The sequence below is a fragment of the Urocampus carinirostris genome, chromosome 3 (genome assembly GCF_059441175.1).
Source record: "Urocampus carinirostris isolate Australia breed hairy pipefish chromosome 3, RoL_Ucar_1.0, whole genome shotgun sequence".
Lineage (NCBI taxonomy): Eukaryota > Metazoa > Chordata > Actinopteri > Syngnathiformes > Syngnathidae > Urocampus > Urocampus carinirostris.
In genome coordinates this window covers 59,372,585-59,396,242 of record NC_142351.1, presented here as the reverse complement: position 1 = coordinate 59,396,242, position 23,658 = coordinate 59,372,585, and the positions used below count along the sequence as shown (strand labels likewise).

Genomic DNA, 23,658 nt, shown 5'->3' with positions numbered 1-23,658 from the left:
GTGTAACCATTGATCAGTTAATCAACAACTAGTTTGATAATCAATAACTTGTTCACAGCCATTGTTGAGGTGAAAATAGCTAGTTTGTCTTTGGATTGTACATATTCAGGGATTTCTGTACTATTTTAAGTAGAATGATTAAGCGAAAAGGTCTCATAATTTTCTTTATGTATAAAACTAATTATTTTTCGGAATACTATTATTAACACACTTGACTGTTTATTGACTAAACCAGTTATAACTTATAATCAATTCATAGGGAAACGGTATTTGCTTATTTATTATTTATGTGTAATTAACTTACTTGTGCTTCAATAGTTTGTATAACATCATCAACAGTTAATTATAATCTGTAGTTTGAAAAAATATTGATTAGTCAAAATATGTCACACAAAACAGATTTTCTAATAATTCAATTACTCAGTTGGATAATCGACTTGATATTTGTTTCTAAAAATATAAAATGGTCACAGACTCTTAAGGATGGTAGCAAATGCCTTTTTTGTGACTGTGTTTCATAATCAATATATAGGGTAACTTTATATTTATTTATTGTTCATTTGTAAATAACTTGCAGATGCTTCAAAAGTTCTTATCAAATCATCAACAGTAAATGATCATATGTAGTTTGCCAGTACATATTGATTTGTCAAAAATATGTCATACAAGAAGGATTTTCTAATAATTCAATTACTCAGTTGAATAATTGACATTATATTTGTTTCGAAACATATTAAATGATCACATACTCTCAAGGATGGTAGCAAATGCCTTACTCGTGACTGTGTTTTTAGTATTAAGCTGAGCCAGTGGTCTCAAACTTAGATAACTTGGGGCCCGCGGGAGCCAAGGTCTGATCAAAACAGTCCACTGTTTTCAAATCTCTTTTAAAAATTCTCTACACAACATTTGAAAATAAGAGAATAACAAGAATTCATATGATAATGAATCAATCGGTCAGTAACTCAGTATTAAATGAATCCATATTTACATGAGGCGGGGCCCTCAAACTATCATTTCAGGGGGCTGCAATTGGCATGACAGGACATGAGTTTGAGACCCTTTGTCTAAGCAGTGCTTCCAAACTCTTATTAAGCCCAAGCCCCATGTTTACAAAATAAAACATATGCTGCTTACTTCCAAACATATGTGATTTGAGAAGTATTGATACTGAAAAATACTCATCTCATTTACTCCTGTACGAACTCCTTTTAGCTTATATGTGTAGCATGAATATTTCATCCTGGACCGAGAATAAGGAATATATGAATTTGTAAATTGGTATACAGTTTACTCGCATGTTTTGCCGTACTATTACTATGGTGGCATTATAAAAACTATTTGGCATTATTACCCAAGTAGACTTAAAATCAAACTAGTAGAACTACACAAAGTGTTTTATTTGCTGAACATTTGTTCTCGTTTACATTTTTTTTGTGGATACTGTTTCCAACAGCATCTGAGTATCGTCACAACATTTCGATTTATTTTAGAATCATCTGATATTTTAATTACAGAGTCCTGCTCATGGGTGATAAAAACGTGGTTATTTGCATGGTGGAGAAATCGATTCACGATGCTAGGAGAAAATAAGTGAGGAGGAATGCTCTCTGTAAACGGCACTGCTCTGGAGTTTCAATACTCACTCCCAAAAATTGTCACTATTAACCCTTTATTTTCACATAAATGTATCACAAGATAAATGAAGTGATGTATGCATGTTCGGGCTGTAACCTTGGCCTAACTAGCTCCAATAGGGGTGCTCAGTAGCCTAGATGGTAGTGTGCCCGCTTTGAGACTGGGAGGTCGCTGGTTCGCGCCTCGACCGAGACATACCTAATTGGTATAATGGCGGTGCCCTCTGGCTGCGGCTGCATTGACTCGCTACAACGGGTCAGATGTATCGACATTTCGTTCTGTGTACATTGTTACAAAGAATGACAATACAAAGGAAATTATTTATTTAAAAATTTATTCCTGGACGCTGGCTATTTCAGCTGAAAATGAAAATCTCCATTCTGATCCCTGTAAAAAGTAAAACAAAACAAAAATGTGAGAATACAGCTTCAGAAGTACTACAATGTCTTGAAATGGTTCAGTTCATTTGATTCCTAGCACCGCTCTCACCCCAGTCCCTCCTGCTCCTCTTCTGCTCGGCTAGTGTCACTTGCAGCATAGCTGCAGAGTGTGTGGAAGCTATATTGTATTAGCGAGAGTATGTTTTACAGTGGTTATGTTGAACAACTATCTATGTAGCTGATATGTGTGTACTATCTTTGAAATAAATGTGTAAAAATGAGGCATGGCGTAGTAGTGTTTCTGCTTACCACAAAGAGTTATGTTCACAAAAGGAAAGTGACACTCCTGAACAATGTTGAATGAACCTATTTAAAAAAAAAAAAAAATATATATATATATATATATATATATATATATATATATAAGGCGCCCGCTTTGAGACTGGGAGGTCGGTGGTTCGCGCCCCGGCCGAGTCATTCCTAAGACTTAAAAAGTGGTCGGCGGCGCCCTCTGTTGGCTGCGGCTGCATCGGCTCGCTACAACGGGTCAGGTGCAATCGACATTTCGTTCTGTGTACATTGTTACACAGAATGACAATACAAGGAAATTATTATATAATAATAATAATAATAATAATAATTATTATTATTATTATTATTATATACCCTGCCAGACACTCCCAGTGCTCAGCACTCCCAAAGCTCTGAACCTAAAATCGCTTCTGGCTGCAACTAAGGACTATTTTAAAGATTAGTCGAATAATCGAAAAATGTTTTCTTACATCTTGCATGAGGTTAATTTAATTATGTGGAAAATGATAATAAACACAAGAACAATTGGCTCAATGAAAAATACAAGCATACTGCTGATTTATATAAAGATTTTTTTAAATACAAATCTAGAACCAATTATATGTAGTGCTCGGTCAATAAAGACATAGATCCATTTAAAAACATCCGTCCATTTTCTAGGGACAGGCAAATAGATAATGAATTCAAATCAAGTAAACATTTTTATCCCTGTCAACCAAGAACCGTCTCACTAGCAGCAGTAAAACGGTCAAGTTCATCAGTATAGTGCTTTTTGTGAAGTACATTCAGTGGCCAAACCCAAAGTCTGTGACAAGGAACTTAAAAATTCTCCACAGTTTGAAATCAACTGATTTCAACAACAGACGTTTGTCGTTTTTAAACGTTTTAACAACTGACATTACTTGTTTGGACTGCATGAATTTAATTTCAAATTAATTGAACTGTCCGACATGCCTTTTAAATATTCATGTGTCACAGAGCTACTGACATGATACTCAACGTCTGCTTTTCAAACTTTGCTAGTTTTCTTTATTCGCCGAATCCTGGCTAAAATGCTCCCAAACAAGTTTTGGTATGCGTACTTGATACACTTGACGGTGCAGAATTCTGTATATTTGTTATCTCAAGACAGAGAGGCTGTTGCGCATAAGCAACTCCCAGTAGAGATTAATTTCTTGTAGAGATGCCTTACTCTGTTGAAAAAACGTGCCTGACGACAGTAGTTAACGATGGAATTCATTGTCCACTATATCGATTTTTGTCGACAATGTCAACTAACAGTTGCAGCCTTAATGCATGGAAAGCATCGTGAAAGATTACGCACTGACCTATTGTGACAGAACATCCAATTGAAGGGGGTCTCATTCTGCTTCCCATAAAGCTTTCTTCCTCATTCAGGTGGCTTTTGTCTGTTCCATATTCCTCTTGGCCTCCAGCGTCCTGCTTTTTTGTTTGGGGGTCATGCTCGTTAAAGCTGAGTCAGACCCAGAGGGCATAAGGCTCCCTGAACAATGTTCCTTCTGAGGAAACAAGGTGTAAAGTGTTGATTCTGGCTAGAAATATTGAATTAAAGGCAAAAAAAATCAGTAATAAGGCATCAAAACCTCTCACCCTTTTGTGAAATTCACTGTTTTGAAGTAGAAAAGGTAACTCACGTGAACTGTGTAGATCCGAGAATTTGTTTTGGGAGTGAGGGGTTATTTGTGAAATTATACACAGAGTTAATCAGGCGTTTGAGGCGGAGCGGTTGAATTACAATCAGAATAGTTTCCTTGAGCAGTAGTAGTTGCAAGTTTGGCTGTTCGACCGTTACATAGAAAGTGAGGATCACCGCCTGTGGAAGATTAAGCAAAAGAAGAATCGAACCGAACTTCTGTGTTTCTAACCAATCTGTGTGGGGAACGGTCAACTGCAGCCCATAAGTGATGATACATGGATTAGATCGTTAAAAACTTACAAGGATGTTAAATGCTTAAATCGATCATTGCAGTTCATGGAATCCCTACCTTGAGAATTACAATGCCAATACACTTTATTGAGTTATTTTGTGAGTTTGTCTTTTTAATTATTGGCACGCGGATCTACGTGACAACGTTACATTCACAAGTCAAGTCAAGTCAAGTTTTATTTGTATAGCCCTTAGTCACAAAGAGTCTCAAATGGCTCCACAACCATAGTCTTTTGCAGTGAGTTGGCATGGAGTTGCCCATTTATGTGTTACACAGAAGTTGAATAAAGACATTTAGGCTAACTGTTTAATCGAGCTTAAAATAATCTGGCTAACGCATTTTCGCTTGATTGGTTTGCGCTTCAGTTATTGGTGGTTCAATGCTTCCCGGTTTTTTAATTGACTTTTTCCCTATTGTCATGATACCAACATACCCTGCATTGTGGTCAACAGAGAGCACACAATGAATCCTACAGTGTCTGTGTGTGTGTTTGTGTGTTGGGTGGGCCTAGCTGTCTGTGTGCGCAACTGTGATAGGCTAGTGTATGCTGTCAGTCAAACAGTCAGGGTAGGCGGGCGCACATGTCAACGTCTACGAACCAAAACAAACTGGGAAGGATGTCGACCACTAGCTTTTAGCGGTTTGTTACATTGAAAAGAAATTCATTAAATAAAGTCAGAAGAGCGCAAAGAAATGGTGATTACCAGCGGATGCTCCGTGGATTGCTTTCAGGAATCGACCTAGAGGTGTGTCGGGAAAGAAAGCAAGAGCGAGGCTGCAGGCCCAACCTACTGCTATGGCTAGGTTAGCAACCCTCTTAAACAACCCCTGACAACCCTGGCTTGTCACCAACGCCAGATCCATCACCCATGCCACAGATGACCTGGAGCAACAATTTGGGATGGTACTTGGGTATCCCCGATGCCAGCGTGCGTCTAGCCAGCCACTCTCTAAATTGCTTTCTTACTCTGAAACGAGAAGCACTCTAGCCTTAGCCGTTTTCGCTAGTTGTAGAGACAAAATCACCGCAGTAACCGAGACAAGCTAAATTTAACCTACTTCCATGCAACCGACTTGAGGTTAAATTCAGCCAAAATAACAGACATATCAATATATAATACTGATACTGAATACTCAAATACTGATGCATGCATTGGAGTTTAATTTGGATTTAATGGAAGTTTTGATTAACTTTTTTACTTCATGGATTATCCCACATTTTTAATGAATGTCCTCCAAATGGCACGATAGAATAGACAATCAGTCAGGAGCTCGTATTAACTTTGTACCTTTCTAATACATGTGGCTTGTCATTCCTTAAGCTATTTATCATTCAACAGTGATGTGCTAAAAACACTGACCTCCTCCTTCAGTGTTGAAATGAAATGATCTGCATTTATATAGTGCTTTTCAAGGCAATGACTTCCCAAAGCGCTTTACAATGTGCTCCACATTTCCCAATAGCGGCCTTGTATTGCAGCCATGTAAGACGCAAACCTGCTTATTGGGGGTATTAGGGGTTCAGTGTCTTACCCAAGGACACTTCGACATGTAACACGAACGAGCCGGGATTCGAACTGGGATCCCTTGATCCCAAGACGAGCGCTCTACCTCCTGAGCTACTGGTTTTAACTGGCACTATGTGTGATTTTCATTGATGAAGCTGCGTTTGAAAAGAAGCCTGACTGCTCTTCTCACTAAAGCTAGTTTCTAGTCAAGCAGCTGCTCGCTAAGTGCCTGCTTACTAAACATTACCATCTTTTTTTTTGTTAATCTCATTTGTTACTATTCTCATTTGTCGGGACCCATAGATTTTTGAGCATGTTAGTCCCCGGGACCCATCACTTTTCAGAGGTAAAATGAACACTGCTCCCTACGTTTCTTTCCCACAATTTGCAACATAACACTGACTCAGCTTTGAGTCACATATATTTACATTACGGCCATGACATGCACAAGCACGTGTGGATGCTATGTACAGTACATACAATGACGTGTGTGCGCTACATTTGTGTTACATGACTCATCCGTCTGGAATGATTAGCATTTTAGGCCTAAAGTTTATTCCCGGGTTTACGATTCTGGTGTTTCGTTGAATGGTCAACAATTTGAAGGCATATTTAAAGACGTTGGTGAACATAGTTTCTTTTAGCGCCATTCTGAATATTTCAGGCAGTCAAGTAAGAAGTAAGCAAAATGGCACGACACAAAGCGACGAGTGTGCCATATCAAGCAATATTCACTCGCTAAACAACCCCAGCACCACTTGTAGCTATTCCAAGGACTTTTCACAATGTGGTAATTGTCCCTCGATTGGAGCTAAACCGCCCACTTTTGGTCTGAAACCAGACATAAAAATATTGTGTCTGTGTCACAGGGAACAGGCGCCACAAGATCATGTCATAATTCTATAAATGTGTCTTAAATGTTTGAGATTTACATTTCAAAACATGTGATGCATACATGTGTAACTAGATTTGGAGGAGCTGGTGCTCTGTTGGACTGCCTGAATGTAGCATAGTGCAAAAAGCTCTATTTAACTTATTTATTTATGATCTCACTCACGAAATAGCATTACACCTACAGCAAGGATCCAGCGGTCAAAGAAAGTATGTTTATTTTGAAAAATATAAGTACATTTTTGGATCGCAAAGAGTACAATGTGTAGTTGTCAAAATTAGTAATTATTAGGGGAATCGCTGTTTTGCGGCCGGGTCATCTGAGATGTCATTCAAATATCTTATACTGATTTTTAAAATAAAAAGAAAGGAAAACATTTTATTAATAAAACGTATTTCAGTGGTTACTTTTTTACTGCAAATGTGGTCCTTGACCCAAAGCTGAGACTTCCTTGTCTGATTTAGCTAATTTCATCTTTTAGTCTTAATCTCATTTGTTACTATTCTCATTTATAGTATATTATATATAGTGGATATATTTAGTGGATATTATTAGCTCAGGAGGTAGGGCGCTTGTCTTGGGACCAAGAGGTCGCATGTTTGATTCCCGGCTCCTCCGTGTTATATGTCGAAGATTCCTTGGGCAAGACATTGAATCCCTAATGCCTCCAATAAGCAGGTGTGTGAGTGTGTGTGTGAATGGGTAAGTTTGAAGCACATTGTAAAGCGCTTTGGGAGGTCTTCATTGACCTGAAAACCGCTATATAAATGCAGACCATTTACCATTTGCCTATTTGAATTGCTTTGGATCTGTTCTGGTTTGCAGTCCGGGCGCACAGCTAGAACTTGCTCTGTCTTGGATTTGCAAAAGGGCCATTTCTAAGCACAGGCAAGAGTGGGAGTGGGATGACTGAGAAGTCAAAATAGTGCTGCAGTTTATATTACTGTTTTCGAGGCTCAGTGCCATTGTAGCTCTTGGAAAATGGAGGTATGCTTGTTTTATGTTTGGTTACTATCTCTTCTTGCTTGTGAAATTCTCAACTATGTTGTGAAATATCCTTCAATGCTTGCATCTACTGAGAGGATTTCCTGTTAAAACTCCATCTTCACGTCCTTAATACAATCAAGACGTGTAAAAGATAACTTTGCTATGATTTATTGGTAGCAGAAATTCAGTTGTGATTAAACCTCTTTGGATTATTTCTTTGCATGGTGCAGCTGAAAAATTGCTTTGTCCAATTTAGATGTATAGTAAGGTTGTTGTGTTTGTTTTTATACTTTTATTTAATGCCGTCAATCTGACACAAAGAACAGAAGCGTGGAACGACCTCTGTTGCTCATTGCGTTGACATTTTACTGACTCTTTTGTCAATAACCTTGAAGTCAGAGTTGCAGACAATTGTTGCTTAATTTGTGATCAAAATGGGCAAAGGAAATAAATGTCTGTTTTAGAATTCCGTTTTCTTTACATGGCAGAGTAGACAGAAACTTTGACTAGTGTTGGACATGTTCCCGAAAAAAAGTAATTTGCTACTGTTACTAGTTACTTCATTTAAAAACTAACTGCATTACCCCCCAGATATCTGACACCCAAAAGTAGCCAACTTCAATAGGTGCTGTAATCAGCCACATGTTTTCTTACTTTGTAAGCGAAGGAGGAACCAATAAATAAAAGAAGGCATTATAAGTCATAAACTGCTTTTAAAAAGTAGTGGAATAACACACCATGTTGTAACAATAATCAAGTTACTAAATGTCCTTAATAGTGCGTTACAGTACTCGTTACCGAGAAAAGTAATTGCGTTTTTGAAATGCATTCCTTTGTAGCTCGTTACTCGCAACACTGGTTTTAACTGGCACTATGTGTGATTTTCATTGATGAAGCTGCGTTTGAAAAGAAGCCTAACTGCTCTTCTCACTAAAGCTAGTTTCTAGTCAAGCAGCTGCTAGCTAAGTGCCTGCTTACTAAACATTACCATCTTTTTTTTGTTAATCTCATTTGTTATTATTCTCATTTATGGTATATTATATATAGTGGATATATTTAGTGGATATTAGGGTGTCTCAAAAAATGTACTCACTCTTAGAATGACAAGAAAACCTTTATTTATGAACATAGAGTGAAGTGAAATAGCATCGAATACATTAGACAAATGTAATTAAAGAATCATGTTCGCAAATGTTCAAAGTGATGACCATTATTGTCCAGACAACGCTGATAACGCGCACCAAGGGATTCGCAAACGTCGCGAAACATGTTATTAGGAATATCACGACATTGTCTTTCAAGTTCCTATTTCAATGCATCAATTGTTCTTGGTTTGTTGCCATAAACGTGGTCTTTTAAGTATCCCCACAAAAAAGTCCATGGGTGCTAAGTCTGGGGAATGCGCACGGTATTCAGTGGGGCCCCTTCGTCCAATTCAAGGAGTGTTTCCTGCACCTGCAGTTCTTTTCCAGGGGACGTAGATGTCCGTGGTCGTCCTGAACGTTTATTGTTGGTATTCTGTACGGTTCCATCTGCTTCAAATTTGTCTCTGATGCGCGCAATGGTCCGGCGCGTGGGCGGCGGGTTTGCGAATTCATTTGTGAACCGGCGTTGCACTTCAGTGGCGTTTTCGGTCTTCCAATAGCATTTCAGGACAAACTTTCTCTCTTCAAAACTAAGTTGATTTCCTGCCATGGCTTCAGTAATTCAGGATATCTGCAATACATAAAAAGAGTGAGTACATTTTTTCGAGACACCCTGTATTAAGTAACCTAACCTTCGTTGTTTAATCCATTCTGTTTGACTTGCTTTCCTTTGTCAATGCAGTCAATGCAATTCAACTGGTATAGGCTTGAAGGTTTCTCATATGATTTTGTCTTTAGAATTGCGCATACTGTAGTTATTCTTTTATGAAAAACAGCATTTAAGGCTACTATCACAGTTTATTATTTTTTTTTAATGACAGCACTTTGTAGTAGACGACCAGTAAACTGCAAAACACCTTCTTGTAAAAACGCTGATAAGATGGTAATGGTAAATGGTCTGCATTTATATAGCGCTTTTCAAGTCAATGAAGACCTCCCAAAGCGCTTTACAATGTGCTTCACACTTACCCATTCACACACACACACACTCACACACCATTAGCGGCCATGCAGCCATGCAAGGCGCCGACCTGCTTATTGGGGGCATTAGAGATTCAATTTACAAGGACACACTAATTACTCAGACTTTGCCAGAAAAGTAAAACTTGATGCTTAATCTTACACTTATTAACATCGTTGTGTGCAAGTTGAGGTTTTTTTTTATAAAGCAAAATTAAACACTGCTTAAGCCTACTCTCCTTGGGCACATGTTTATGATAGTATTGAATTGTTCAGCTGATTTTTTTTTAACGTGTTTGGTGCAAATACAATGCTTTTCCCTTTTGTTAATTTGTGGTTTCGACTCTTTTTTTTTTGTACTGTGCCCAAATAAACTTAATTATTCATTCAACTGAAATAAAAAGTATCTCACTCTCACACACACAATTACTTTTAAGAAACACTAGCACATCAAGCGTGCGACCAGAGACTAATGTTACGTTTCCTCACTTAATCACTCAGACAGATATTGAAAAAAAGAAAACTTGATGCTCAATCTTACTACCATTGTGTGTCTGTGGATGTTATTTTTATGAAGCACAATTGAACAATGCTTAAGATTATTTAACTGAAAGAACAGACACACACGCGCTGTCATTAATCAGCTGAAAAACCAAATACTAACATCAGCTAGCTTCCAGGGACTAAGGTTCCGGTTCCACACGACAAAAACACAGATAACAAATGATTAAATACAAATAATGTTGTGGGTTACCCTTCATCAGAATGCTCTTCATCTTCCTCGGTGACTCCATGTTTTGGTTTTAATTGCTGCCCAGTCATGGTGCTCCCGTGCCATATCAGTTTCTCAAAGCTTGCAAGTGACCGTTTTCTCTGTGTCCGTCATGTTTCATAAGATAAATTGACCATATGCTTTGAAAATATAGCCTTAGTACTCCATCTCGTTCTGTTATGCTCTCCGACTTCCACAGCGTGATACGTCACTGGCTTTACGTCGTGCTGAGTGACGCATAAATTGCGTGACACAACAAATCGATGAACTAATTCATTGATTTATTTCTAATCACTTTAAACCAATTTTGGCAGTTCTATGCTTTAATTACAATATGAGTACGTACTGCAACGTGATAATTATCAACTAGTGCTTGACATCGTGTGCGCAAACACTCGCACACAAATGTACGGTGCATAAATAAGGACCCTGTTGCTCATAAAATACATCACGTATTGTAAAATTAGGAGTTTAATCCCCCAAAACATTTTTTAAACATAGTTTTTTTTAAGTGAGCATCTTCTTACAAAATTCTGTCAGGCAACATTGTATCTGCATGTAATCACACGTTTCATTACAGAAAGTTAAGACATGGGGACACACACAGGAAGTCATGCCTTATTTGTTTCCAGTCTCGCAGCGTTGCGTAACAACAAAGCTGTCGGCTGTTTGTTGTCTAGCCCACAGATTGCATTTGAGTTGTAAAAGAGATGACTTTTTATCCTTGGACTGAATAGCCATTATCCACAACGACCCACATTTAAGATATGGAGCTTCTGCTTTCAATAGCCTCTCCCTGTCCAGGGGGCTAGCAGACTCTTACATAAGCCCAGTGTGTGCATGTTTGTGAATACACTTGTGTGTTGTGTTCATTTCACAAAATGAAATACTTATAAAGATGCACAAGCATGTTTCTTGACAATATCACCCGATTTTCACCCAACAAAATCGTTAGAAAGGGGGAGATGGGTAAGGATGGATGGGAGGAGCGGTGCACTTACACTCAGTGCAGGAAAGAGAGAACCGCAGGTTATTACGTAATACAGTGCTGCGCTTAAGCGGTAAGATGGGAACAGAAAGGAGTAGGCTATTAATAGTACATGTAATAGGACATGTATATGTTGGGCGGGGGGTCTTTCTCTAGGCAGCTGTTGACCATCAGCACAGCCTGAGTTCAGTTGTCACTACATTACCTCATCGTACCCACCAGACTTGCACCCATACTGTGAAAACAAACCAAGATTATATTTAATGACATATACCAAGGTGTGTGTATATATATATATATATATATATATATATATATATATATATATATATATATATATATATATATATATATATATATATATATACACATACATACATACATACACACACGTTGATCACTAAACAAGTACCCATCAGCAGGATTGAAAAAATACTTTAAGAGCATGTCACAGACTTTGTTGGGCCCGTTACTGAAAAAGTACTTCAATGAAAAGTAACTGCACTATCCCCCTTATTACTGACACCTAATAGTAGTGCGTTACTCTGACAGTAACTATCTAGTTACAAATTACCATATATACTTGCATTGTTGACAATCTAAAACGGCTTAAAAAAGCCAATAGAAGAAATCAAATAAATATTTTACACCATATTGTGGAAGCTGTGAATTCTACATATTTCATGGCTTCTGCACTCTTGAGAGCTTGCAAACAAACATTTAACAAAGATACTCCCTTTTGTTTTTTGCCTTGTAACCACTCGCAGATTTCCACCTCCAATTTTTCCACGCAGGGTGTATTGCAAAAATAATTTACAAATAATTAGACCTAGATTCAGTACTAATTTACCTTAATTTTTTCCCCATTGATTTTGTTGTCCCTGTACAAGCAAAGCTCCTATGCACGCACTCCCTACAGTTTGCTACTGGTAACACACAACTAAATATGTGCATATTAACTGACACCTTGATTTCAGAATTGCATTTCCATCCATCCATTTTCTGCAACGCTTATACTCACGATTGTTGTTAATACTGCCTAGATGTGAGTATATGCGGTAGGGGAGAAATTGTCATACACGCCCTCTCCTCTTTGTCAGTGTGTAGTGGCGTGTTGCTGGCAGATTATTGGTTAAAAAATACTCATGGTGAGAAAGAGGAACAGGTATTTATCAGGTGATTATGAAATTATTTACCTGTTTTTAATATGTAGGGGAGTAACGCACCATGTTGTAACCACGTTTGAGTTACAGCATATTATCAATAACACGTTACAGTAAACATTACTGAGAAAATTAATTGCTGCAGATGTGTGTTTATATGTGGTTGTCTACAACAAAATTAACACGATCCCTTCGTACTAAATGATACGAGTTCCATGGCCAGGAGTTGGCAGTGTGAATGTATTCAAACACCTACGATCATCCATTTGTTACGGCCATGCTATGAATGGCTTGAAATGAGTAAGTGTGTGGATTACTGAACATTTTTATTTTTTTCCAACATGTTCCATAGATCAATAACAGGTTATTCTCGCGAGTCTTGCACAGACAGCGCTTGTGTCGCAGTTGGCCTAAATTCAGAGTTAAGTGGGCTTAAATGCCAAGACAATGAGATATAAATCCGGCAGATCCCAGGGATGTCTGCGAGGCTGGTAACCCGATCTGAGGTGTGTTGTTAAATTTAGAACAGGCGGCTCAGCCCGTCTTCTCCCCAACAACAGCTAAGAACTGCCAGACTGATGTTGCAACACACCAAAAGAAACGTAAAAACTCTTGTAATACTCTAACTCTAAAGGGTGAAGTGGCTAATGCATCATGCTTTCTGATTAGTGTATTACAACAGGGGTCTCCATCTTAGTGTCCCCAGGCACCAGGTAACCCCCTAAGACCAGCTGAGTAGTCCGCCGATTTGCTCTGAAAATATATCATTGGTCAATTTGATTTTTTTTAGGGAATTTGATTTCTATCTGACATGATTGTAGTGGCTGACTGAGCCAAATTACACGAGTATTGCAATTTCGGTGTGATTTTCTATTTTTAAAGAAAAGTGTGTTTTCTTTTTCTAGTTTTGTTTTTTGTATGCACTTAACCCTTCTGTTCTCCTCGGGTCAAATGGAGCCGCCGCTGTGTTGCTGGAATTCCAGAAAAATCCTCTTAAATGAAATTTTACTTAACTTTATACGTAGGGGCTGCAATTAAGGATCAATTTCGTAATCGTTTAACCAAATTTCTAATTTCCCACCTATTTATTCAAATATTGAAGTTTAGGACAGATAGATGATATATGCACATAACTAAACGTTCCATAATATAAACCAGGAGTCCCCAAACTTTTTCCTGTGAGGGCCACATAACTTTTCCCTTCTCTGATGAGGGGCCGGTGTCATTTTGTAACAGAAAAAGTGTGATGATTGCAGGAGTGCCTAAATGTAATCATTTATTGTACATCTCCTGCAAAATAGATGGTAAATGTCAGTCTCACACGACACCATTTACTTGTTGCCATTAAGAGTGATTTATTGAACAAGTCTCATTAAATCACCCCAAACACCCTTCTCTGACCTGTGAGACTATGTCATCTAGTGGAGATATACTGGTACTTCACTTTTTCTGCTTTACAAAACAACACCCAAAATCCCAAAATATAACATTTTAACTAGTCAGCAACCCTTTTTGCGCCGTATAAAATAGTTACTAACTAATAGTTAATAATGAAAATAGTTAATAACTAGGGAACATTTTATTGCAAAGGTCCAACATTATTATCAAATACAAATACACATATATGAAAAAAAAATCTAAATGCTTACTGGTATTGTTTAGGAGGCCGCACCAAATGTGGAGGCGGGCCGCATCCGGCCCGCGGGCCATGGTTTGGGGACCACTGATATAAACCAATAAAACAAAATTAAAAGTGTTTGTCAAGTCACTTGATAATTTAAAAAAAATGCGTAAAAATGTATGCTATACACCTGCAAGCATATAAGATTCATTTCCTACCACCTTATCCACAGATCATATTAAATAGCAATACATTTCAATTTGTGTATTTTTTTTATCCAACCCCCCCAAGAAATCTGATTTTTTTATAAACAAACCCAATTTTTAAAATGTTGTCAACAAATTTGTTTTGAAGGGTTACATTTTGGAATATGATAAACATTGCCAATACGAAAATGATATATGCTCAAGAATTTGCCCCTTGGGTAGTTAAACATGTTTTTCTTTTTACTTTATTTGTACTTATTCTCTGTATTTCTGTCTGTTCCCTTGAAAATTGTTAACTTTGTTTTATGATGAAACAGTCAAACACTACGAAGTTGAAACTTTTATGTCAATTTTGTTTGTAAATAATTGCTATGTTCAAAATATAGTATATCCAAAATTTAGCATAAGTTTTTATAAAAACTGCCTTGGGACCCTCTGCCGAACGATAGCGATACTGCAATTCCAAGCGTCACAACGAAATGGTGTGCAGTCTAATTTGCATTGATTTAACATTCTTGGTGGCTCATAAATAAGGTGATACAACAAATCTATGATCTAATTAATTGCCAACACTTTTAATCGTCAATTTTAATCGATTTTGTCGATTCGTTGTTGCAGCTCTATTCAAATGTTATGCATTTTCCATTGATTGGTCAGTAGAGAACGAAATGTTGGTATTATTCACATTTCCATGTAAGCTGTATAAAAAAAGTACAAAAATGGTGCTTGAAATTAAGCCAAAACAAGGGCTAATCATACTGACATAATTTACCTTAAGAAAAATGCACCCTCTTCTGGGGAACTTGGTTATGGTTGCTTGTCTACTCACACGAGGCTCACGCATTATTGGCTAGTGCCGTTAAAATTGACGATTCTGGTTGGCCAACCACTCCCTCACTCATAAACATTGAACTATAAATCCTTGATTAAAAAACGCATTGTCTTGCGGTTACACAATCTCACGCTCCAGTATCGAATAGATTTCAGTTAATTGTGCAACCTTACTACCGGATACATAGTAATAACACGTTATTATAGAAATGCATATCAAATTGGTCGCCATTGGTGCTAATCAGTATCAAAAAAGTAGCTCTCGGCTTAAAAAAAGGTTGGCAAACCCTGAGACCTACCACATGTAGGACCTGATCAAAATTTTGTTAGCTTCATGCTGATTCTGATGTTCGGCCACAAATTATTTAAATAATTCATTCATCATAATTAAAATAACCGAACAAGAGTGTAGATTAGTACTTACAACAAAAATGTGAATTACAGTAACTGTCTTTGAAGATTGTACTACTACAGCTTGTTGGAGTGAAAAAAGTGTCATCATTTTTAATATCATTTTCCTACTAGGTTGTTTTCCTAGTAGGGAAATTGAAAATGTAAAACATGAATTAAAAACAAGCGAAATGACTGAAAATGTTTTCGTTGAAGACTGTACATTTTGCTTTCTAATGATTTTTGCAATTTTAAACTAAATCATATCCCAATCAAGAGCTTATGTTTTCAAGTCTTCCACGCTATTTGCAAATCTTATCAATCAAATACCAATCAGTTACAGAGTCAATCCAATGTAATCATAAACTGATTGAAAATATTTTATATAGATTTGGTAGTGCCATGTTGTAGTGTTGTTGTAGTATTGTAAAAGGAATATTGACGTTATTGTTTTGTCAGGGATAACACATGAAAGCAAACAAAAATACAAGAAACTGGAATAATCACACCATGTGATGAATCCGATTCTCTTGAATATCCATAAAAGAAACAAGATATTGAAGATAGGATCCGAGTTGTCAATAAATGTTGTATTTCTGGAATTAATGTTGATTGTTTGATTTTTTTGAATCACTTTAAACCTAGTTTGGCAGGTTTATACCCTAATTATAATACGAGAATGCAGTGCAAAGTGACAACTATCAACTAATGCTTTTCACTACATGCACGCACAGACACACGTATGAACTTACGGTGCAAAATTAGGGTTCCCTTTCCTCATAAAACGCTGTACGTCTTGTAAAATTATGAGTTTCATCGCCACACGGCAGGTTTATTAACAGCCCAGCTGGATGGTGACTTTCATGTTGTCGTTTCATCATGTGAAAACATGGCCATCAAAGCTGCTTCCCGCTCTAACCAGCTTCAATCCTCAATATCCTGACAGATCCCTCAAAACTAGGACAAACATCCTCAGAGACAGCTTCTTCCCCAGGGCAAGCGAACGCACAAAACTGTGAAAGCATATCTTGCGACTTATTTTGGGGTTATTTATCCTTTTGTTCTTGCCAAATGAAACTGAGAAAAATATGTACTATTGCACGGGACTGTGAAAATGTATACCTTGTGAAGTGTTTTGGGGGTTATAATTGTCGCTGCTAAATTGTATTGAACTTCTTTTTATTACACTATTGTTACACTGCGCTATTCTTTTTCATTGCATTATTATAACCTAGTACAGATTTTAATCATTCTTGGGCTATTTATCCTGATAGTCTTTTCTTTTTTTTTCTCTCTAAAGTCTTTATTACATTTTTTACGCTGGGGTGCCATGTCTAATCTCTTTGGCCACAATGTTTCACAAGGTTGTTATCAATGACAATAAATAATTTTCAAATTCGAATATACAAGCACCCAGTGTAACATTATGAATGTACTTCGGTCCAAAATGATACTTACAGAAAGATTTACAGCAAGGTCGCTCTGTCCCAGTCAACTAATTCTGCCATGTTTTAATTTCACTGAGTTGAGTAGTCACTCAGAAAGTCGAGGGAAAGTCAATTAAAAGTTCCTTAATATGATCTCAAAGTCAGTAGAGTAAGGAGTGGATTGGGAATATTGGTGTTGTCCAAAATATTTGAATTACCCTTGGACTACCTAACAGGCTTTAGTGTTCTTAAGTGTTTGTGTTTTCCTCAACTCTGAAATACTAACAGAAAAAGCATGCTTTGTTGTCAGCAATATTTTTACACAACTCGTCTAAATGTTGTCCTAATATACATTTGAAAGAATGGGAAAGCGCTGTGTGCTAGATTTCAGAGTCAACAAGTCAACTTGTTCTCTGTGGCGTAAACAAGAAGTCGCATTGGGGAGAAAAAAAACCCAGGGCATATAAATCAAAAGTGTGTCCTTGCTTGTCGCCGTTTGCTATGGCGCACAAGGCCGTGCGCTGAAACAGGACACGACTAATCTTGTTATCTTTTTATCTCGCGCCTAGACCGGCTTGTTTCGGCCTCTGTCGTGAATCACTAATGTGTACAAACTGTATACGCGTGTGCACGTGCATTCCGTGCTCTCCTCTGGTTCTCGCTTGCCACGTGGGTTGAGCCTCGCCTTCCTCATAAACAATCGTTTGCCCCTATTTCGTTCAAGGGAAAGTTCTGAAAGATTTGAACTTCTGAACTTAAAGGTTCGGGATAAGCCTCACATTGGGCCGCATGTCGGGTCTGTTGCAGGATTTACGGCTTGTGCCACGGCGCAGTCATTTGTGGAACTCGTAGTGAAGTTTTGTGTGTTTGTTCAGGCACTCGCAGTGAATATCGGCCAGGGCTTTGGGCTTGGCTGGGAGAATGCCTCAAACCAGTTTACTCTGGTTATGGAGTGGGGAAGTCTGAGGGCGGTTCTCTTAAAGCGGCAGAACATGTGCAGAATCTGGCCCGGCTAACTTGCTGTTCTGTGGCGGCTGTTTAAAGGAGACGTAATCCGAAGACAACTGTTTTTCGATTTTTGCCATTTTAAATTGACTAGCATTTATACTTGCATATAAGGGTATGTGGCATGTAAGTAACCCCCTTTAAAACATCTTTTAGACAGCCGCATACTAAAACGAAAAGAAAACGCCTCATTAGCCTGTGGAAGCAGTGAACCCTTCATATTTCTTGTCTTGTACAGTCTTGAGAACTTGCAAATAAACATTTATTGTACATATCCCCACCCACACACACTATACAAAAAAGTTAAACTTGCACACAATGGTGATAATAAGGTCAAGATTAAGCATCAAGTTTTACATTTCTGGCAAAGTCTGAGTGATTATTGTGTCTTTGTATAGTGTGCCAAAATACATACTATACTTTCTCATCTCATTAGAAAACATCAATGACAATCTTTATAATGAGAAAGAGACACGCCACAGCAAGCAGCTGTCTTCACTGAAGGCATCCTCAACATGATCTTCATTGAAATGTTCACATTTTTGCATTTCAATGCAAAATTCTCAAAGAAAGAATAATGAGTGCGTTAGTGAACAAGGGTGATAGTAGTTACTTTTTGCTTGTTTAATGTTGCAAATCCCTTTGGGTTTTCAGATTTGCATTTATATGTTGTTCCAAAAGCTCATGCCCTTAAAAACAAAAATGCCTCTTTGTTTTTCACTTTACAAAAAAGTATATACTTGCCTTTGTATAGCGTACATTTGTATCTATTTTCAGTTAATGTTCTTTGACAAACACTTTGATTTTTTTGTTGTATCATATTGTAGGTAGAATATGTGCATTATTTTATTTTTTGTCCAAAACTCAATATATGAATATAGAATAGGATATTAATAATGTTTGTAAAAAAAATCGAATTAATTGATTAATTGAAAAAAGAAATCGTCAAATTCAGCAAATATTAAAATTAGCGATAGGCTCAGCCTTACAAACATGGCGTATTGCTAAAATAATTTTACACATTATTCTTTTTAAAGTTAGCACAGCTTTACAGAAAATTAGGCGCATTACTTTTTATTTATTAGTGTTTATTTTAAATTGCCTTTCAAGATGACATGTATGTTTTGGTGTCTGATTTCATCAAATACGTTTCCCCCGAAAATGTAAATTATACTCTAGAGTGACTTATTTATGTATTTATTTCCTTAGTTATGCATTTTTTGGCTGGTGCCATTTATAATCCAAAAATACGGTAAGATGACCCCCTGCTTTCTTTTTTTGATAACCTGGTTCTAAATTTGGCTTATATGCGAGTATATTTGGTGGTCCTAATAATGTGTTAAGTTCCAATCAACTGTGAGAGTTACACCAAATTCTTGCACGTTAACCGGCACATCCTTCTATCTTTTGGAAATGACTCAGGTGCATTTTGTATGTGCACCCGTGTTGCCCTTTCACTGTGAGTTTGCTTTTTATGCCATGATGATGATAGTGACACAGTTGGTGTTTATCAAGTGAAGCTTCTTTGTAAAACTTAAAAGTAGAGCTCAATTGAGATGTGGGTCATCTGGAACATGATTGGGGAAAAAAAACATCCAGTTGTCAGATAATTTTTTTTCCAGCACAGAATGTGAATGGTTATTTTGCCTCTAAAGGTGTTATTTTTATCTTAGTGACAGTCCTTTCCAACAATATTAATTTTATTTTGAAAGAAAATGCATTTCTGTTGTGAACAAGGTAAGGCATAGTCATATTATTGCCCACTTTTTAGTGTAAAAGGGCTTTAAATGCGAATATTCAGGCATCGTGTGTGGCATAGGAAATGGCCACATGGTGGCTATTTAGCACTTTGAGGGTTTTTTTACTCAGTAAATACATCTTTGTGTGCATGTGTGGTTTTTGGAGGAATTCTCAGCCCAGCTTTAAATATATCTTCTGCTGTTTTCTGCTTTCAATGACAACAGAAAGTGAGTTTAAAAGTTTTTCTGTCACCACGCATAAAACATTAGACGCCCAAAGTTTTGTTTTTCCTGAGCTGGTCCAAATGGGCAGTAAATATGATCAGAGCTCCTATCCATGTAATACAGTGCTTCTAAATTATTTACTGTCACACCCACCCTCATGAGCACCCCCTTAATGCCCCCCCCCCTAGAGGTCTGTCTCCTCGCCCGACTTCATTATTTTTCTTGAAGGTCTGCTACACTTTGTTTCTACATTTCATACTCAATGTTTATATTCTGTGCGTTGAAGTTAAATGTAAACAAAACACTGCCCATGAGAGCTCCACTGCTCCCTAGTGTAGTGGAGGTGCAATTGCATTTGGTTCTTTGAAAAGATGAAAACATAAAGTTCCCTGAGGTTAAGCATGCCCGCGCCCCTCTTGACGAAGCTTCACGTCCCCTTAGGGGGGCCTGCCCCACCATTTGAGAACTACTGATATAATAAGATGGAAGACAGAAGTGTGCAGTGGTGTTGTTTGGGTGCACTCTTTCTGATGCCATTTTATATCTGTTTGTTAGCAACTGTGTGTCGGCCTTTAGTAACGGCCTGAGCTTTCCTAATCGAATAAGCATTCATATCTAAAAAACTGGAACAGTAACTAAACCTTCTGTCTGTGTGTGTGTGTGTTCCATGTGCAGGAAGCCCTCAGGTCACGCTGATAAGGAGGTGATGGCCGCCGCCGTCTTGACTTCGCTGTCCACATCTCCACTGGTGCTCTGCCCTTCCTCCAACCCAGCAGGTAACGCCTCACATCCTCAGCCAGGCATCACCCACGAATCAGTCTGCTCTAAACCAAACACAGAATCATGTGGTGAGCCAACCTTATTGCCATGGTTTCATTTTGCTGCGCTTGTCATTGCCATGACAACCCTGCCAGACGGTCAAAGTCCTGGTAGCTTCTTCTTATTTTTTAAGCTCAACATAACCAAATATATTTCTACCCCAATGTTTTTACATGAAAGTTAACTAACTGGCAATATAATCCCCCCCTCCCAAAAAGAATAGAGAAAGCTTTGCACTCAACCGAGTACACTTTGCTTGATGAACAAAAAAGCTGTATTCAGGCATGAAAATATCCCACCTTTCGGCAGCATTTGCTGTTTTGAAGTCAGAAAGGGTGACCTATGTGAATATTGTGTAGATCAGCGAAGAAAATGCTTTGAGGGGTGTATCGTATCTTGAGATTTTGCAGGGACTGATTCGGGCTTTTGAGGCGATGTGTTTCGATTAAAGTCATTCTTGTGTACATGGGTGAAAGTACTTACTTATTCCTGTATTACGCACATTTGTTATACATAAAAAAAGAACTCAAAGTTTGGGTGGTTATCAGGTATATTACCATATTTGTGCAATGGGTGATCAGACAAAAAATATCACTGACCACAACTGCGAAACAACGGATAAACGGCAATCAAACCTGGGTCACAGTGGTGAGAGCGTCGAATCCAATTCACTGGACTACCAGGAATTAGATCTTATTCTCACACTTTGTATCCACGGTACCAGATAAGGCTGCATGATTAACCAAAATCCAATCAATATTGCGATATGACGTACTGCGTTTGTGTAATCGCAAGGCACAGCGTTTTTTTCCCAGGTTTTCCCCCCTTTGTTATACGAGTGATGATGGAACCCAACCAAAATTGTCACAGTTTAAATTTTTACGGTGCCGGCTAATTAGATGCAAGTTTTGACTGGACTAACTAATAAAGGCTAGGCAAAGATTGCAAGGAGCACGCTATACCAACACCCACCACGAGTCTGCAGAAAGCAATGCTAACAAAGTACCCTGGGAGAGGGCACTGTTTACTTAAGGTTAAAACATGACTCTATGATTAAATACTCACAAAAAAACAAAACTAGAACAGAAAATAAAACATGCTTCGAAAGTTCCAAAATATTTACCTTGGCGAAATGACGGTTTATCTTCTGAAGGTTCGTCTCCTGTTTTATCTGTTGATCATGCAGAAAGTGAGGCGCCTCATAACTACTTATGTGGTTGTGTCAGGTGTCACAAGAGGGGGCGAAAAGTGGGAATTCAAGTTTGAGGGTTGAAGGTTGAGGGCGCGGATCGTGTCGCTCTCCAAAGAAGCCGTACGTCTATATGTGTATTTATCCTTAATGGGGAGTGATCCAACACCTCCATAAAACAATACAATAATTTGAAAGTTCATTTCAGCGTAATAAGCTTTATGGTAGGGGACATAACGGTTTTCACACGTATTGTGTGATATTCGAAAGGTTAATGTTTTGAATCCCTGGTTGATCGCAATAAAAGCAACTCGTTTTCGTGTCCATCAAGTGGTAAGAAAAGGAGGTGTCATTGTGCCAGAGTAAATATTTTCAACTTGCTTAAAAGTGATTTCTTTACAAAATCATGGTTTCCACAGATCCGTGAAAATTCTTAGAAAGCATGAATTTATTATTTTAAAAATTTAACAGTAATTGGCATTAAAATGTATTAAATCCTTTTTAAAAATACAAACACATTAATAAGATTTGTTTGAACTATCAAGACTCGTGAAAAAAAGTAATTTCTTATGCGTTATGATAATAATTCTTCATGAATGTAGCAGAACATCCATCCATCCATCCATTGTCTTCCGCTTATCCGGGGTCAGGTCGCGGGGGCGGCAGCCTTAAAAGGGAAGCCCAGACGTCCCTATCCCCAGCCACCTCCTCCAGTTCATCCGATGGGATCCCGAGGCGTTCCCAGGCCAGCCGAGAGACATAGTCTCTCCAGCGTGTCCTGCGTAGCCTCCTGCTGGTGGGACATGCTCGGAACACCTCCCGAGGGAGGCGTCCAGGAGGCATCCTTATCAGATGCCCGAGCCACCTCAACAGTTCTGTGGAATTAATTATCTGTTAGTTTTAAATGAGGATCCACGAAGTACTGTAAACATCAATTGCATTATTATTTTTTTCCATGCCTAAAACTTTGGAAAGCGTTAGGTTTTTCAGATTAAACTCGAACAAAATGTGATTTGAATTTTTTTTTTTTAAACAAGCATTTGTTTAACATTGCCTCTAATTGTTTTGTTTGCTTCAATTGTGTTTTTTTTCTTTGTCTACTTGGTCTGAAATTTGATTTTAAAAGACATTAAAACGTTTTTAAAAGTCTTGAATTTAACTTGCCTTAAGCTGTAGGAACCCTGAAGGTGCAAATGCTTTGTGCTTTACTGTTCTATTATATCCTCTTCCTCCCTCCCCCAAAATGGAATACAAAGTCAGTTTATTGCCGTTTTCGAAGGTGATGTATTCTACGATGGGCATTTTGCGTGGGGGAACATTTCTCGGACCAACACTGTCAATGTTGAAATTATCAACACAGTCGTAGACCAACCTCTTCCAGTTAAGTGAGAAAATGACATGTGAAATGATAAACCCGGTATTAAAGTGTTATCAATTTCTCAGGTAATTAGTATAAGTCACACCCAACTATAAAATCGCCCGGAAAAAACGATACCTGGCCAATAAAGATGA

General features: G+C 37.9%; 1 protein-coding gene and 1 long non-coding RNA gene across 2 annotated transcripts in view; one reads left to right on the top strand and one right to left on the bottom strand.

The window, feature by feature from the left end:
• The window catches only part of slc2a4rg (SLC2A4 regulator), a 55,274-nt gene that overhangs the window by 11,462 nt on the left and 20,154 nt on the right, over positions 1-23,658 (top strand). The window contains exon 3 of the mRNA XM_088332757.1: positions 20,814-20,914. Coding sequence (XP_088188883.1) covers positions 20,814-20,914 — 101 coding nt within the window. The remainder of the gene's footprint in view (positions 1-20,813; positions 20,915-23,658) is intronic.
• Positions 11,594-16,601, bottom strand: LOC148370275 (uncharacterized). The gene is made up of 3 exons (XR_015849907.1): positions 16,495-16,601; positions 14,344-14,417; positions 11,594-11,766 (listed from the first exon to the last, which is right to left on the bottom strand). It is a non-coding gene; the product is annotated as an uncharacterized LOC148370275 (long non-coding RNA).